At 41.6% G+C, this 18,907-nt stretch overlaps 2 protein-coding genes across 2 annotated transcripts in view; one reads left to right on the top strand and one right to left on the bottom strand.

Moving 5' to 3' along the window:
* The window catches only part of LOC117394210 (gamma-1-syntrophin-like), a 110,304-nt gene that overhangs the window by 24,111 nt on the left and 67,286 nt on the right, over positions 1-18,907 (top strand). Inside the window, exon 2 of the mRNA XM_059016740.1 lies at positions 14,102-14,209. The gene's annotated coding sequence lies outside the window, so the exon portion shown is untranslated. The remainder of the gene's footprint in view (positions 1-14,101; positions 14,210-18,907) is intronic.
* On the bottom strand, positions 15,570-16,012 carry LOC117394534 (histone H4-like). The gene has a single exon (XM_033992865.2). The coding sequence runs from the start codon at positions 15,879-15,881 to the stop codon at positions 15,570-15,572; it is 312 nt and encodes a 103-aa protein (XP_033848756.1). The 5' UTR covers positions 15,882-16,012.

Raw genomic sequence — 18,907 nt, forward strand, 5'->3', positions numbered from 1 at the left:
GATGAAATTAAAAGCTATTTTATCATGTATACTTGCATGCCTTTGGTATGTCATAGAATAAAGCAAAGAAGCTGTGAAAAGAGATTAATTATTGCTTATTCTACAAAGATATTCTAAAATGGTGTGGCAGGATAGCAGCAGAGACAGAAAGTGCAGTGAAACCAAAATATTTTAATTAACAAAACACAAATAAAAAGGCACGATGGCCAACCAAAAAGACAAACACAAAACAGGCTTTAAACAAACCCAAAAAAACCCACTCACTCTCTCTCTCTCTCTCTCTCTCTCTCTCTAACACACGTCTTCTCTCAGTTACAAACACTCTCCTCCTAACAAACACTCTCTTCCTAACAAACCCAACCACTCCCTTTTATACAGGTGCCTGGGCTAATTGGGCAATTCGCACCTCATTAGCCCAGGCACATTCCACACATTCCTCACACATAAATTCACTGAACCACACCCCAAACTCACTCACATCCACTCTAAACAATACAAAAAACACAGAACCACCACAAAATAGGCTGCACCCCATCACACACCTCCCCTCCTTGTGTGCAGCACAACATGGCCTAAATGGCCACCTCCCCTCTCAGTCTCAAAGTCCCGGAAGAGGGGGAAGCACAGTGTCCATGGGGGTGGCCATGGTGGGAGGTCCGGCACCCCCGAATTCTTCGTGGCCGGCATTTCCCCTCCGTGGGGCTCCGACCACATGCTCTCCGGCAGCGAAACTGCTGCGAGGGGAGCTGGTCTCCTGATCTCCCCCCCATTCTTCATGGCCGGCAGCTCCCCTCCGTGGGGCTCCGGCCACAGTGTAGCGACCCCAGGCGAAGCAGGACCCTCAACGACCCCAGGCGAAGCAGGATCCCTGGCGACCCCAGGCGAAGCAGGATCCCTGGCGACCCCAGGCGAAGCAGGATCCCTGGCGACCCCAGGCGAAGCAGGATCCCTGGCGACCCCAGGCGAAGCAGGACCCTCAACGACCCCAGGCGAAGCAGGATCCCTGGCGACCCCAGGCGAAGCAGGTTCCCTGGCGACCCCAGGCGAAGCAGGATCCCCGAAGACCCCAAGCGACGGCAGCAGCAGCGGACCCTCGGGAGGCGACGGCAGCAGCAGCGGACCCTCGGGAGGCGACGGCAGCAGCAGCGGACCCTCGGGACCCTCGGGAGGCGACGGCAGCAGCAGCGGAACCTCGGGAGGCGGAGGCAGAGGCAGCTCCTGCTCCTCTCCCTCGGGTGGTGGTGGTGGTGGAGGCAGAGGCAGCTCCTGCTCCTCTCCCTCGGGTGGTGGTGGTGGAGGCAGAGGCAGCTCCTGCTCCTCTACCTCGGCTGGTGGTGGTGGAGGCAGAGGCAGCTCCTGCTCCTCTCCCTCGGGTGGTGGTGGTGGAGGCAGAGGCAGCTCCTGCTCCTCTCCCTCGGGTGGTGGTGGAGGCAGAGGCAGCTCCTGCTCCTCTCCCTCGGGTGGTGGTGGTGGAGGCAGAGGCAGCTCCTGCTCCTCTCCCTCGGGTGGTGGTGGTGGAGGCAGAGGCAGCTCCTGCTCCTCTCCCTCGGGTGGTGGTGGTGGAGGCAGAGGCAGCTCCTGCTCCTCTCCCTCGGGTGGTGGTGGTGGAGGCAGAGGCTCATCTCCCTCCGGTGGCGCTGCTGGCTCCTCCGACAGCGGGGGTAGGGCTGGTGGCGCTGCCGGCTCCTCCGACAGCGGGGGTAGGGCTGGTGGCGCTGCCGGCTCCTCCGACAGCGGGGGTAGGGCTGGTGGCGGGCGTCTCCGCTGGGCTCCCTTCAGCAGCAAAAACAGCAGCTGCTGTGGAGCCTGAGCTTCTGGCCCTCGTCCCTCCCAAAAAAAAATAGGGGTTTGGGCCTTCAGCTCCTCCCCTCCAGACACAGGACGCACCGGCTCCTCCCCTCCGGGCCGTGGACGCACCGACTCCTCCCTCTCGGGCCGTGGACGCACCGACTCCTCCCTCTCGGGCCGTGGACGCACCGACTCCTCCCTCTCGGGCCGTGGACGCACCGACTCCTCCCTCTCGGGCTGTAGACGTTCGGGCTCCTCCCACTCGGGCTGTGGACGTTCGGGCTCCTCCCACTCGGGCTGTGGACGTTCGGGCTCCTCCCACTCGGGCTGTGGACGTTCGGGCTCCTCCCACTCGGGCTGTGGACGTTCGGGCTCCTCCCACTCGGGCTGTGGACGTTCGGGCGCCTCCCACTCGGGCTGTGGACGTTCGGGCTCCTCCCTCTCGGGCGACGGCAGCGGCTCCCCCTCTCTGTGCGACGGCAGCGGCTCCCCCTCTTTGGGCGACGGCAGCAGCTCCACCCCCTTTTCTTCAAGGAGGGGGATCTCCCCCATGTCTATCGCCAGGTATGCCAGGACCATGACGGCTATCTCCTGGAGGGACCCCGGGTGGTGCTCTCTCTCCCACTCCTCCCACCTCTCCCCATCTCGATACCACAGCGTGCTGAGGGCTGTGGGGAGGTCGTGGAAGAGGTCCGCTTCGGGGTGCACCAACCACTCCCAGATCTCCCGTGATGGTGGTGAAGGCGGTGGTGGTGGGGTGGCTGCCGACGATGGGGTTGGTAGCTGCTGCTTTCTTCGCTGCCTTTGTTTTTTCCCCATTCTGCGCACCGCCAAAAAACCTCCAAAAATCCCCAAATTCAAAAATTAAAAATTAAAAAAAAATACTGCTCTGAGCCTCTAGGTGGCGCTATCCCACTTCTGACACCAACCTGTGGCAGGATAGCAGCAGAGGGAAGACTCAGAGACAGAAAGTGCAGTGAAACCAAAATATTTTAATTAACAAAACACAAATAAAAAGGCACGATGGCCAACCAAAAAGACAAACACAAAACAGGCTTTAAACAAACCCAAAAAAACCCACTCACTCACTCTCTCTCTCTCTCTCTCTCTCTCTCTCTCTCTAACACACGTCTTCTCTCAGTTACAAACACTCTCCTCCTAACAAACACTCTCTTCCTAACAAACCCAACCACTCCCTTTTATACAGGTGCCTGGGCTAATTGGGCAATTCGCACCTCATTAGCCCAGGCACATTCCACACATTCCTCACACATAAATTCACTGAACCACACCCCAAACTCACTCACATCCACTCTAAACAATACAAAAAACACAGAACCACCATAAAATGGCCTGGACACATTTGTTGGTACCCCTTAGAAAAGATAATAAATAATTGGATTATAGTGATATTTCAAACTAATTAGTTTCTTTAATTAGTATCACACATGTCTCCAATCTTGTAATCAGTCATTCAGCCTATTTAAATGGAGAAAAGTAGTCACTGTGCTGTTTGGTATCATTGTGTGCACCACACTGAACTTGGACCAGAGAAAGCAAAGGAGAGAGTTGTCTGAGGAGATCAGAAAGAAAATAATAGACAAGCATGGTAAAGGTAAAGGCTACAAGACCATCTCCAAGCAGCTTGATGTTCCTGTGACAACAGTTGCAAATATTATTAAGAAGTTTAAGGTCCATGGAACTGTAGCCAACCTCCCTGGGCGTGGCCGCAAAAGGAAAATCGACCCCAGATTGAACAGAAGGATAGTGCGAATGGTAGAAAAATAACCAAGGATAACTGCCAAAGAGATACAAGCTGAACTCCAAGGTAAAGGTACGTCAGTTTCTGATCGCACCATCTGTCGCTTTTTGAGTGAAAGTGGGCTCCATGGAAGAAGACCCAGGAGGACTCCACTTTTGAAAGAAAAACATAAAAAAGCCAGACTGGAATTTGCTCAAATGCATATTGACAAGCCACAATCCTTTTGGGAGAATGTCCTTTGGACAGATGAGTCAAAACTGGAGCTATATGGCAAGTCACATCAGCTCTGTGTTCACAGACGAAAAAATGAAGCTTTCAAAGAAAAGCACCATACCTACAGTGAAACATGGAGGAGGCTCGGTTATGTTTTGGGGCTGCTTTGCTGTGCCTGGCACAGGGTGCCTTGAATCTGTGCAGGGCACAATGAAATCTCAAGACTATCAAGACATTCTGGAGCGAAACGTACTGCCCAGTGTCAGAAAGCTCTGTCTCGGTCCTCCAACAGGATAATGACCCAAAACACACAACTAAAAGCACCCAAGAATGGATAAGAACAAAACATTGGACTATTCTCAAGTGGCCTTCTATGAGTCCTGATCTGAATCCTATCGAACATCTATGGAAAGAGCTGAAACTTGCAGTCTGGAGAAGGCACCCATCAGACCTGAGACAGCTGGAGCAGTTTGCTCAGGAAGAGTGGGCCAAACTACCTGTTAACAGGTGCAGAAGTCTCATTGAGAGCTACAGAAAATGTTTCATTGCAGTGATTGCCTCTAAAGGTTGTGCAACAAAATATTAGGTTAGCGGTCCCATCATTTTTGTCCATGTCATTTTCATTTGTTTTATTATTTACAATATTATGTTGAATAAAAAATCAAAAGCAAAGTCTGATTTCTATTAAATATGGAATAAACAATGGTGGATGCCAATTACTTTTGTCAGTTTCAAGTTATTTCAGAGAAAATTGTGCATTCTTCGTTTTTTGTGGAGGGGTACCAACAAATTTGAGCACGTCTTTAAGTGTATCCATGTCAATCAATAGATGAAAAACACTCAAGGCACTCATATCAATGTTGCGTTTTGCATATGCCGTGGGCCTGGAACTTCCCTCAAAATATGTATGCAGACTGAAAAATGTATGCAAGTCCTAACTGATAAATACAAATAATACCGCAACATTTCATTGTTACAATATATTTTATATGTATCGGTCAATTTGACCGTTCCTTGTCGGAACTGGTATGACAGTATTTTATATCCCTAATTTTTGCAGCTATGTGATTCTTTTTTTGTCAGGAAAAGTCAGGAAAGCACAGCTCTGTATCTTAAACACACACCGCAGTTTAAATTTAAATTCCAAAAACGGTCAAAATGACTGCCTTGGTCACTGTAGTGTTAAAATAGATTCCTGGTAAATCATTTGCCCATGTAACAACCTCAATTTTTTCAGAGAGCAATATTCAAAATGGGTTTATACATTTACAATAAACGTGGTTACTGTTTTAAGAACATTAATTGCCAAGATATCACCCACACATGGCACAACAAAATGAAAGTCATTATTAGTCTTGTACAGTCAAACAAGAAACATGTAGACATAATACAAAATGTGTTGATTCTTTGTGTTTAAACAGGGGACATATACTTACTGTAGTTGTAAAAAAAAAAGATTAAAAGATCTGTGGTCTGTTTGGGGTAAAGTGTCATGAAATTCATTTGCATACAAATTACTGTTTGTTGCAGTCAGTCGGAGACGAAGAAAAGTGTACAATTAATACATGAACTACTGAAACTCACAAGGTAAGGCCAAAATATGGAGTTGATCTCTGACATAATGATCATTTAAGCTTTCAATGGCCGAGTGAGGCCGATAGAAGCCAAAAAAAAAAAAAAAACGGAGGCGGATCTGAGCAATACGCATAGTCCCTTCACCACAGACATAAAACGGACATAAACAAACAAGATAGCTGCTTCCGCATCCAGCACTCAAAGAATATTGCAGACATTTGCCAAGCTTTTTGAGATGTTATAGTAATAAAATAATGACGTGGATAGCATTATTGAGGAGTTTGGTGATAAAACGAGTGATCAGGAGATGATTTATCAGTATGCACTACTTTGAAGAGATATGTGATAAATACAGCGAACGAGGAGTGGGGCGGGGCTGGAGATGCAGTACTGAGTGTCCTGTTGATATGCAGTGCCTTTTAAACCTCTTTTACTGTGAAAAAAATACTTTTAAACAGCGTGTCTAAAATAAACTGCACGTGTGAAAACATATTGTGAACATTATAAAGCTAATGGGCATTAATGCCACTAAATTAGAGTTGGGATTTGCCCTTACCAAAACAAATGACCAACCCCCCCCCCCTTATGTACTATATGTTATACATAAGGGGGAGTATATTTTAAAGACATAAAATCGTGTTGTACTAGTTTTAGCATGACATAGTACTTTTTTTTAATCAATCATGATTCAATGAATTATTTTCTTGAAAATGACATAGCTTTATCTAAAAAATAATGTTTAAGAGAACTGCTGTATTGGCTGTGATCACAAGAAGGATCTGAGACTTCTAAAGAGTATTATTATTTTTTTAAATAAACTGCATATGCGTAAGTATCAAAACAAACACTACTCACCCAAAAACACTGTATTTATTACTATGGAAATGAAGTGCAAACTATAAAAATGATGTATTAGCTGTGAATATTATTAACTGCATAATAAAGAACAGATAAGGCTAGAATACAAATAGTAATACAAAGGGTAAACACAGTTATATCTTAAAATAACATGAATCATAATCTAGCTGTTGTATTTGCTGAATATGAATGCTACATACATTTGCAGATATTTGCTCAAGTGTTCTGTGTGTAAGAATTTATTAACCACCAAGTCAAGATGATGAGTCGAATGTTCCTTATAAAGTAAGCCTCTTATCAATCTACTTTCATTGCTGAACACATTTTGTGTTGTATGTTAAGAAAAGCCTGGATTATTTTTTGCCTTCTAGAATGGAATTTGGAAGGTTTCCTCGTAATGTTTATTTAAAGGTGTATGTGCATACTGTTTTATTCTGTACACTTTAAGTGTGTACTGTTAACATTTACATGAAAACAAGTTAAAAAAAAATATAAACCCCTCCATTCTCATAAATAACTGCCATAGGTCAAACAATCTAAATCTTTATCCTCATGAGACCAACCAATATGTCATGTGATGATTCATCAACCTTGAGATCATAATTAACATGGTTACCCCCCCCCCCCCCTTTGAACTCTTGTTTACACCATTAAAGAAATCATATTTCAGAGTTCATCTCTTAGATATTGTTCTGGAACACCCCCTCAACCCATTTAGCTCTCCAGGGTGATACCTCTCTCTCTTTGGTTATCATCACACTCAGATTAATAGAACTCACATTTAGCAGACATACTCCTATGTTGGCGGATGAGGTGACCCAAGGGAAGCATGTAGATGTTGAAGAGAAGAGGCACGAGAACAGACCCTTGAGGGACACCGCACGTGACCGGGTTTGCGTCAGCACTGCTTCCATCATAGAAAACTGCATGCGTCCAGATTGGTAAGAGGACAGCCAGGTCACTAGACGTCTGCTTTTGACCAACTCTGAGTTCACCTGGTTTTTAGTCCCATGTGAATCATGCTTTAAATGGCTTAGCCCTATGCTAACTGCACTGTTAGTGGCATGGAAATGGACTTCAATCACACCCATGCACAAGGAAGGGTAAAAAGCAGACTTACATAATTATAGGCCAGGATCACCACTTCTGCTTTTCAAAAGATGCCAGGAGGCCACTAGTGTGATAATCAAATTGTTGAGGCTCTGCCTGACTTGCTTGTGTCAGTTTCTTAAAGCATATAACTTTTTTGGCTGTAGATATTTAGTAATGTGACACAAAAATGACTAGAACTATTCTGAACAAAATAAAGACACTTTAAACTCTATCAATCAAAAGGTGTACAGCTTTGTGTTGCGTCCAAGGTGCCATAGAAGTTTACCACAGTATTGTTGCAGTTTTAACATGCTTGTCTATCATTATGCAATGTATTTACCATAATTTACCCTGGTTTGCCATGCTTATTAATAGGCTTTACCATCGCCCACTATTCTAAACAATGTTTACCTGTGCTTTATCATGTTTTCACTATGCTTTATTACACTTTGTTATGCTTTTACTATGGTAAACATTTATGAGGGAGGAGGAGGTGTTGGTAACACATATTATCCTCCAGAAATAATAGGTGATAATATTAAGAAAAAGACTACATTGAGATTGTTGGTCTATATAACACAGCTTTGTAATCATGAGTACTTCTGAAAAATAAATACTTTTAATGATAATTTGAGTATGTATTAACCAAGTGCGACAGTTGCGTAGGTGTCGTTGGAGCAGTGCTCAGAAATAACACACACAAGACAGTGAAAGATCAATAAAACAGCTCCTTTATTTGCCTGCGTTGCGTGTCAACAACACTTAATGTGAATACACAGCAATGTGTATCGCTCCGTGCAAAACCAGGGTTTCTGTCCCAAAACAATAAGACACTAATAACTAGCACACAACACAGACATGGTCACCTCTCAAGATAGTGAGTGCTCTTGTGCAGGTGTGGTGAAAGACAACAGTTCATGAAACAGTACTGCAGTGTAGTCCGGGTTTGGTGCTGGCTTGTAGCGACAGCTCCCGGTTACTGTTTAGCCGTCTAACAATGAAATGACAAGAGTTAGAACAACAAAACAAACAAAACACGAATCAGTCACGTATATAAATTACTTCCGTTTCCTATTGGTAACCACATCAAAGGAACAGGTCGGGAGGGAGATTGTTGAGTAGGATTAATTCGCTCTCTGTCACACCAAGGCATAAGTACAGGTAGTGGACAAAAAAATGGAAACACCAATGTAAAGTCACTTAATAGGGCGTTGGGCCACTATGGTATCCTGCTCTGTGGAGTTCTCGGCGGACCGTTTTTGATGAAACTGGCTGCTCCCGCCCCAGGTTGAAATTTACAGTCAACTGATCTGCAGTTGCTTGCCTGTTTTGCCTTGCACTTCAAATTAATGCACAGATATCACGATCCTGGAGTATGCGCTTCCGCCCACTGTTGCCCTTTGCTGATGATGTCTTTCCCTCAGAGTTCCATGCCGACATCACCTTAGACACCGTTGCTCGTGAAACATCAGCAAGTTGAGCTGTCTTGGTCACTGAAGCTCCTGCCAAACGCGGCCAAACAATCACCCCTCTTTCAAAGTCACTGAGGTCTCCTCTTGCAGCCATGCTAACCATAATTATAGGCAACCAGGCCTGTCCAGCATTTTTGTACATGACCCTAAGCATGCTGGGATGTTATTTGCTTAATTAACGCATGAGCCACACGTGTGTGGAAGCCCTTGCTTTCAATATACTTGGTGTCCCTCATTTACCCAGGTGTTTCCACTTTTTTGTCCACTACCTGTATTTTCTGAATTGATTTAAGTTTCATTCAACCTACCACTTACACCGTACAGGGTTATTTCGGGTAGCCATTTATATCGGATAAATAGCGTTTGCCGTTTGCCATTCCTATTGATTTCAATAACAAAGGCATCGTTTATACCATGTTAAGCACGGCCTATATTTCGGGTTAACTTAGCTGTTTGGATCTCATTATGTGCCATTCACATAGATTTCAATAACAAACACACTGCTTATACTGTAGTAATCGCTCTTACTGATCCACAAATCAGATGTTTTCAGCTCATTACCTTGCCATTCACATAGATTTCAATAAAAAGGTGACACTTTACTGTTTTAAAAAGTTGATAGATCGATCAATCAGCTGTTTGCACCTCGTTACTGAGCGATTACCTCTGTACTGTACCTTGGCTATTTAATGTACATAGGCTGCAACAGCAAGCAAGCAAGCATGGCTGGAAAGAGAAAAGCGATGCGCATTAGCATGAAAATTCAGTGTAAATAAAATGCCTCTGTTAGATGCTGTGCGCTTGCTAAAGCATGCTTGGAACTCTGTCAGTCTGCAAACAATGCAAAATTGTTTAAGAAAGCTGGGGACAATGTGGGAATGGACCCGATTATGGACTGTAGAACGGGATGGGAGTACTCTGTAAATAATGTGTGTTTGTAAACTGTTATTCTTGTTCAGATCTGTTAGTGTTCTCTGTGTGTTTTGGTGCTTGTGTGACTACAGCTGAAAAACTGCCTGTGTGTGAGTGCGTCACTGAGGGGGGTGGGAGCAGGTCTGACACGAGCAGTCAGAGATAGGGAGTGTTGGACCAATGAGTGAGGAAGGGGGAGGGACGAGTGTGTGTGAGGAGATGACAGTTTGAAAGAGAGAAGCGGATCTGGTGGCGGGAGAATTGAGAATTGAAAACATAACAACAAGTGCTCTGGCTTTGCTGTTCCGTATCACATTATGGATCGTTATTGCTGTGTTAACTGTTACACAATGTGGGAAATAATCTTTACATTATCAGTGCAGTAGAGTGGACAGTTTGAAAACAGCTTTGAATCAGACTTTAAAAGTATAAAGTACAGACTTTAACAATATTTAAAATCTTAGAATAAACAACAACAAATACAGTGCCTTGCATAAGTATTCACCTCCCTTGGACTTTTCCACATTTTCTAGTGTTACAACCTGGAATTAAAATGGATTTACTTGGGATTTTTACCATTTGATTTACACAACATACTTAACACTTTGAAGGTGCAAAATACTTTTTATTGTGACACAAAAGTTAATTAAACAAAAAAAAAGACATTTGTTGGTTGCATAAGTATTTACCCCCCTGAGTCAATACTTGGTTGAAGCACCTTTGGCAGCAATTACAGCTGTGAGTCTTTTTGGGTAAGTCTCTACCAGCTTTGCACATCTGGATCCTGCAATTTTTGCCCATTCTTCTTGGCAAAATTGCTCAAGCTCTGTCAAGTTGGATGGGGACCGTTGGTGAACAGCAATTTTCAAGTCTTGCCACAGATTCTCAATCGGATTGAGGTCTGGGCTTTGACTGGGCCATTCTAAGACATTCAGGTTCTTGTTTTTAAACCACTCCAGTGTAGCTTTGGCTGTGTGTTTAGGGTCATTGTCCTGCTGGAAGGTGAACCTCCGCTCCAGTCCCAGGTCTCTTGCAGACTGAAACAGGTTTTCCTCTAGAATTTCCCTGTATTTGGCTCCATTCATCTTGCCCTCAATCCTGACCAGTTTCCCAGTCTGTGCTGATGAAAAGCATCCCCATAACATGATGCTGCCACCACCATGCTTCACCGTGGGGATGGTGTTCTCAGGGTGATGAGCAGTGTTGGCTTTGCGCCACACATAGCGTTTTGCGCTAAGGCCAAAAAGTTCAATTTTGGTCTCATCAGACCAGAGAACCTTTTTCCACATGCCTTTTGGCAAAATCCAAACAGGATTTGATATGGGTTTTTTCAGTAATGGCTTTCTTCTCGCCACTCTTCCATAAAGCCCAGCTTTGTGGAGCATCCGGGTTATAGTTGTCCCATGGACGGTTTCTCCCATCTCAGCTGTGGATCTCTCCAGCTCCTTCAGAGTTACCATTGGCCTCTTGGTTGCTTCTCTGACTAATGCCCTCCTTACCTGGTCACTGAGTTTTGGTGGACGGCCTTCTCTAGGCAGAGTCGCGGTTGTGCCATATTCTTTCCATTTTTTAATAATGGATTTAACGGTGCTCCGGGGGATGTTCAAAGTTTGGGATATTTTTTTATAATCCAACCCTGATTGGTGCTTCTCCAGAACTTTATCCCGGACTTGTTTTGATAGCTCCTTGGTCTTCATAATGCTGTTTGTTTAGATATGCTCTCTAACAAACTCGAGGGCCTTCCAGAAACAGGTGTATTTAATCTGAGATCATGTGACAGCTTAATTGCACACAGGTGGACTCCATTCAACTAATTATGTGACTTCTGAAGGCAATTGGTTGCACCAGAGCTTAGGGGTGTCACAGCAAAGGGGGTGAATACTTATGCAATCAAGACTTTTCAGTTTTTTATTTGTAAATAATTTTGAAAAATATGTAGATTTTTTTCCCCACTTCGACATTATGGACTATTTTGTGTAAATCTGTGACAAAAAATCCTAATTAAATCCATTTTAATTCCAGGTTGTAACACTACAAAATGTGGAAAAGTCCAAGGGGGGTGAATACTTATGCAAGGCACTGTATATTACGACTTCAGTTAAAGATACATAACTATTTTGTTCTAATCTTAAAACACTTACACAATTCATGGAGAAAAAAAAATAACAATTGTGTCTTTGTAACCTCCAAATAAATATTAGTAAAAATAATATAGCATGTATTGTGTTGCACCTGTTAAGACACACATACATTTACTTTAACATAAGCATTTATCGATCATATTTTTATATGTTATAAACAAAACATTACACTTTTAAAAATGACTCCTACGTGCTTGACTGCAGTAGGAACTTAAGGCCTCTTCACACTGGATGTGATGCGTCAAACGAATCTGTAGTATGACACACTGTGCCACGACAAATAGAACATGTAGTTTTGATATGAACCATTCACACTGCCTGCGATGTGATGGGACGACACTGAAGAGATGTACACTGTTTTGGTTTAAGCATGGAGACACAAAGGATAGGAAATTCCTTGTAACATATGACAATTAAATTAGCTTCAGTGGTGCAGCATGAATCCACACAAGTGAAAATCAGAATAAGAATAAGCCTTGCAAACATGATAAAAAAGGGACAGGAAAAAAAAGAAAATGTCATTTGGGGATAGTGCTTTCTTAAATGTTCTGCAGCCTTGCATACTGCATGAAATGAGATTAAAAAATCAAACTTGGTGTTCAGTTGCTTTTATGCTGTTATTAATCTTGTCAACTGAGAAATGCAGTCACTTATGGCACAGTGAGTTTGAATAATAAATGTTTTCTGTTCTAAAAGTTTGACCTCTGGAGTTGCTGTTTCATCGAACATTCTTTTTCTGATGTACACATCAGTATCTGTAAGTGTCTTTGCCTCAGCTTTGTACGACTAAAAGTAACTTCTGACCTGTTAGATAAAATCAGTAAGTGAGTTGCACAGTATGGTGACTGGATTTAGATCTATGTTCATCTGCTGCAGTGCTTTACTTGAAACATTCATTCCCACACAAAAGTCATTACAGCAGTTTCCAATTTGAACATCTGTGATTTAATTTGGAAAGCTTCATGTAGAACAGTCTTTGGCTGTTGATTATGCATGTTTATTTCAGTCAGATTATGGTTTTATAGCCAACTCACTGCATCAGCTCTTCCATACCATCTCGTTAGAGAGTTTTCTTAGTAAAACCTATTCCACATTTGTCAAGGTGTGATGTCAGAGTTGATTTACAAAATAAGTTGTATATACTTTGAATAAAGCCAAAAATATAACTGTGGTCAACTAGTATTGCACAGCACACAAACCAAACAAATTCAGAGAATAAGCAAAGCAGGGAACATAATCAGCATGGGGATTTAGATTTTGAAACCTTATCTTAAGCAATTCACATTTACCCACCATGTTGCTAGCATTGTCACAGCTCTGAACATGACTTGTAGCACAGACGTGATGGTACTTCCTGTGGCCATGAATGGGTATGAATTTCAACACATGTTTGATAGGTTTTCAGTTATTCTGCACACATCATAAAGTGTAAAATGAAAGGTCAGTTGTTCAACTAGTGTTAAATTCACAAAAGTACTGGGAACTTTTTTTTTGCTGACAATGGTACTCAGAACCTCCAAACAGATACTGGCCTCTATTTATCAATGTATCATTTAGTATTTTGGGTTACAAAAACTGCCCTGTATATATATATATATATATATATATATATATATATCTTTTTAATTGCTTTCTGTAGACAAGCAAGCCACATCTGCCCTTTTTGGTTGTGATGTTCGTAAGCTATAGTATAAGGCTATGTATACAAATACACAATCCACTTGGATGGCTCAAAGACATCATTCAAATTTTCTTTTTTTACCAGAAGAATAGGTCTTTTACTTACATTTTAAGGAAAAGTGCAAATATCAGTTGTGAAACCAATTTTAAAAGAAACAAAATATGTACACATTGATATTCGAGACCAGTATAATTACCATTCAACAAAACAAATGACAAGAAGAGTGTACTTATGGTAGCTGCAAAATCTGATTATGTTAAAAAAAAAAAAAAGATTAAGTGGAGCTTAATAATTATTAATTTTGAGAAGTCATTATTTTGTGCAATATGCTTGTTTTATTCCATGTAGGCATATGAAAACCCAGGAAGGGAAGACTGAAAGCAGAGTGCTGTGGAAATTAATAATGAGATTAGAATGTAATGTGTTTAACTGTTTCATTTGTGACAACTAATCCAAACAATTTATTGTAGGGAAGACTTTTTCAGCAAAGATCACGATTCCTGTGATAACAGGGTCCATGACTAACAAGTAATAGACCAGTAAAAGTGAAAAAAACCAAAAAAACAGTAATGTATGAAAATTAAGCAAGTTTTTCACTTTTCTTCAGCTGGGCATTTTGGTCAATCAGGTCAAATTGAAGGGAGCAGTACCACCCCGATCCACCAGCTCATCCTACTGAGAATCAAAGGAAAAATGTTGAAAATACATTAATAAGGTAAAGTAAACTAATGAATTTTAACATTTAAATGTATATTATTAATCATTACTACACCCACCCGACCAAGCTGTCACCATAAAGGACAGCTGGAAACAGTAATAATAGTTCACCTTAATGTCAAGAGGTGTTCCGTAACCAATAAATAAATGAATCCAAGCAGTATACAAGATTAAGGTCTATAAAGTTCAAGTTAAAATCATTTATTAATACCTATTATTGGGCTAAAGAAATATACTTATTCAGCAGATATTGCTCTATAAAACCTAAAAAGTGATCACCTTTTCTAACAGTAGACTCTGCAATACGTGCAGTAGGTTTGAACATGCTGCGAGTCATTATACTATTGAAATTATAAATGAACGCCAACCCCATTTCTGAGATGGTCAAGCAAGAAATGTCCAAACCCAGAAAGCGTGTGAATTGTTGAGGGGGGTGGGGGAATGGGTTAGGGTACAGTTGTTGTCATGTGACTTTTTGGTTAAGGAACAAACTCTGTGATATTTGAGTAGGATTGTTCAGTAGGATGTTGCTCTGGCTGGTTTTGTTTAGATTAGTATTTGCCATGCTTACTACTATAAGTTCATCTCATTCAAGCATTTAATTTTTTTTTACCAATTGACTCTATTCATTAATGTGGTTAGATTACCAGTATGCTCCCTTTATCAATTTAAGGGACAGATATGGCACCTTGTTTTCAGAGGTATAAAAGTCACATGTTCAATGTGTCCAATCAAAAACTGCCTTCAGGCAAAGTACCATATCTATCCAATAAGTTTGATCCTATAAGCCACCCGTAGATGGCGGCATTTAGCAAAATAAGTGTTCTTACATTTTCCGCCATTTTCTGAGTAATTTGAAAATTAACATCAAGCGTTGTGTTATATTAGGGTTTATGTACATATTGTTGAAGGTAATCAAGATAAAAAAAAAATTCTTAATAGTTAAGAGTGTATAGATTCCAAGTGTGATGTGTATTTTTGAATGTCATAAAGCTATGTTCATAAAATATTTTATAGTATGTAGGGACCAAATCTGTCTCCTAGCCTGGTCAGGGTTGTTTGTCTTTGCAGTTCTATGAATACACTCAATTTGCTATGGTGGATTTATTTGTAGGTATTATGCAATAAAAACTATATTTTTTATTGCCTCTTATTTTTATCTTATTTTATTATTTTTAATTATTCTTCAATTATGTTTTTATATTTTTTTGTAAATAAATTACATTTTACATTACATTTTTTACGTTCACAAACAAATATAAAGTCTGTCTTTGATAGATACGATTATGTAATGAGCAAGGTAATTTCAGTTTATTTGTTGTTGTTTGAAGGTCAGTCTGGGGAATCGTTGTTTTTCTTTACCCTCCAAATCCGTAACGAGTGCGACCCTGGCGTTTCAGAGCATACACCATATCCATGGCGGTGACGGTCTTTCTCTTGGTGTGCTCAGTGTAGGTGACTGCATCCCGGATCACATTCTCCAGGAACACCTTCAACACCCCGCGTGTCTCCTCATAGATCAGGCCGGAGATTCGCTTTACTCCTCCACGGCGGGCCAGGCGGTGAATAGCAGGCTTGGTGATTCCCTGGATGTTATCATGGAGCACTTTGCGATGACGCTTAGCACCCCCTTTGCCAAGTCCTTTGCCTCCCTTAGCTCTGCCAGACATGTTCTTATTTTGCAATAATCGTTCTCTGCAATACTCGCATTACAGTATTAGTTAGCGGTACAAATATTATTTTGTTTGCAGTTTCAACATGTTTAAAATGAACTGACTTTAAAAAGTATAGAAAGGAGTATACTGTCATGAATTAGTTATGACATTTTTTATTAGTTTTTATATTCCTTCAATACATGTTTTTTAACCTCTCAATTGGTAATGACTTATTCCATGTTCAAGCGAGTTATTCCATGTTATAAACTGGGAGATTTTAATGTGTTCCTGTTGGTATTTGATTTTATGCTTCAAAACCAAAAAAATAACATGAATTCTCCACTCACATTTTTTTTATATTTTATTGAAAACAAAAAAAATATATAGCCTATAGATTTATGGTTCAAGGTTTAATGTAAATGTTATTCTACATAAAAGTGAAATATTGTTTGTATTGCAAAGCGCTGTTGTATGCATATGTGTTTAAATAGTCCTTTGGATTAAACATTTTGGCAGTGAAAGTGTTGTGTTCTGTTAGTTCTGCTAGTTTACATACATATACAACTATACCTCCAACCTGAGGTTCGTAACTCGTTTTTGCACAATGTAAAAATAAGATATGCAATCTATCTTATTTTCATCAGTCTTTCATAAAATCAGCAAAGAAAAATTCAAGCAAGTCAGATTTTATGTGTGTCCTATAAAAGCCCATTTTGTTTTAACCTCTGACCATATCTCTTAGAATTTTGCTGGGACATTTATTTCTTAGTAAGTCAACAGCAGTGTATTAACCTCCTGCCATATTCTAGAAACTGATAACTATCCAAAGAAAACTCTCTCAGGAAAATTTTACAGTTGACTATCAACATGACCCCACAGTGAATTAAGCAAATGAATGAATTAACCAAATAAGTGAATTATTGAGGGAGCACTGTATTTTATCTTGTACTTTAAAGCCTACTCATTTTACACATATTGCAGACATTCGTTTCACTTACAGTTCACAATCCATTCTATCACCGGGATGCTTTGTTTTTGTTCACAAAAGCACCATTGTCTACTTTGTTTTGAATGTGTCAGAACCATTACAGCATGCCAAGGAGTGCAGCATTGTATATTCATGCAGCACTCTGTAGTATTGTCGAAAACAGACTTGGTTTATAGCATTGCCAGCAAGTGAAGTGCTGTGATTATTTAGCATTGTGACATAGAAATATAGCTCCAAATAAAAATGCAGCCACATTTCCCTCACAAGCTCAAGAAATCTTGGCCCATGTCCTAAGAAGCCCATATTACTCAGACACACCATATTTTATTTTGGTATTTCAGACAGTGGTTTTGTCTTCTTTTCTCGAAGGCACATAAACAGAAATGCATGCCCTTTTCACACTGATAGCATCAAAAATACCTTTTTTATCTTTTCTTGAGAATGTAATACAAGCTTCAATTGCTGCCTACAGCAACATGTTGGAGGAGCCCAACAATTCAATAGATAAACCCCTGTTCTGAGGCTATATAGCTCTGCTCCAGAAATGATAACTAAACTGTTGGAATATGTACCTGTACCAGACATGTCCTAGTCAAAAATGCAAGAATTGTCTTTGTGCATGATTCCACCTGCTTCACATTTTTATTCTCAGCTGAGACAAAGATCGATGAGTCATACAGCTTGAAACCTGAAGCTGCCATAGATAAACAACTTGTATAATCTTGTTTTGTTATGTAATTTACTGGAAATCTCTCATTAAACATTTTGTGTAAGATCAGCTAGAACGACTGTTGGGCAATGATGGGCCATTCCACAACCACATCAGCAGATGTCAGGTTCAACTGTTTTGAAGATTCCTTCAAATGCTTCATTACTCCCTGCGTCCACCATTTGTTTCCTTGCCATATTCCATTAACCTTGAGTACAAAATCTCAGGTTCTCAAGACTAGTTGAATGCTGGTGTTGAAAATCTTCCTTCCATTTTATGCTGCCTTGACTAAAATTGTGTGTCATTCAGTTACACCCAGTGTAATTAATTGAAAAATCATGTTTTGTAATGTAATACTAAAGTAATAATGTATGCCCTTTTATTTTGCATTGTGTTCCTAATCACAATGCATTACTGTTTCTGCACTCATGAATATTTGGTATGTTTAATAAAGTCACCAATATATTTTACTCTGAGTAACAAGAAACATGTGTAATGAAGCCAATATATAAGTGATTACTAGGGGTGCACTAGCATTGTACACTGGTTATTGCTGCCTATTGGTAGGTATTCACTGAGCTCTCTATACCAGAGCTGCCGATAGGCCCCCTCCTGGATGACATCCTCGGTCCCACCTACCGAGGAGTTAAAACCACCATTCCATGGAAGCCATTTCTCTTTTTGCTTCTCAAGGCGGTAAGGTAATACTTCTGTGTTGGGGGCTCCCGAGTGGCGCATCCAGTAAAGGCGCTCCTCGCAGGATGTGCCCTATAGCCTGGAGATCGCTGGTTCGAATCCAGGCTATGTCACAGCTGACCGTGATCGAGAGTTCCTAGGGGGCGGCGCACAATTGGCTGAGCGCTGCCCGGTTAGGGAGGGCTTAGGTCGGCAGGGGAATCCACGGCTCACCGCGCATCAGCGACCCCTGTGGCCGATAGGGCGCCTGTGGCTCTGCAGCGGAGCCGCCAGATCTGTGTTGTCCTCCGGTACTATAGGTCTGGTAGCATTGCTGTGGATCTGCAGTGCGAAAAATGACGGCTTGGAAGGAGCACGTTTCGGAGGACGCGTGTTTCAGCCTCCGTTTCCTGAGTCGGCGGGGGGGTTGCGAGCGGTGAGCCGGGGATACAGATAATAATTGGGCATGCTAAATTGGGGTGAAAACCGGGGTAAAAATAATTGGCGACGACTAAATTAAAAAAAAAAGACTTCTGTGTTGAACTGAGCGTTTTGTGTAAAAGAGCATTTCTGAGTCGACTGCAGAAAGTGGCTCCAAAACTGAAGCCTCTTTTCTTTCCTCCTTTTTTTAGTAGCCTGCTTGCTTGCGTGCAGGCTGCCTTTTCTTAC

The sequence above is a fragment of the Acipenser ruthenus genome, chromosome 3, assembly GCF_902713425.1.
Source record: "Acipenser ruthenus chromosome 3, fAciRut3.2 maternal haplotype, whole genome shotgun sequence".
Classification (NCBI taxonomy): domain Eukaryota; kingdom Metazoa; phylum Chordata; class Actinopteri; order Acipenseriformes; family Acipenseridae; genus Acipenser; species Acipenser ruthenus.

Bases quoted from the DNA above. Each gene is read 5' to 3' on its own strand.
- LOC117394534 (XM_033992865.2), bottom strand. From the start codon at position 15,881: ATGTCTGGCAGAGCTAAGGGAGGCAAAGGACTTGGCAAAGGGGGTGCT.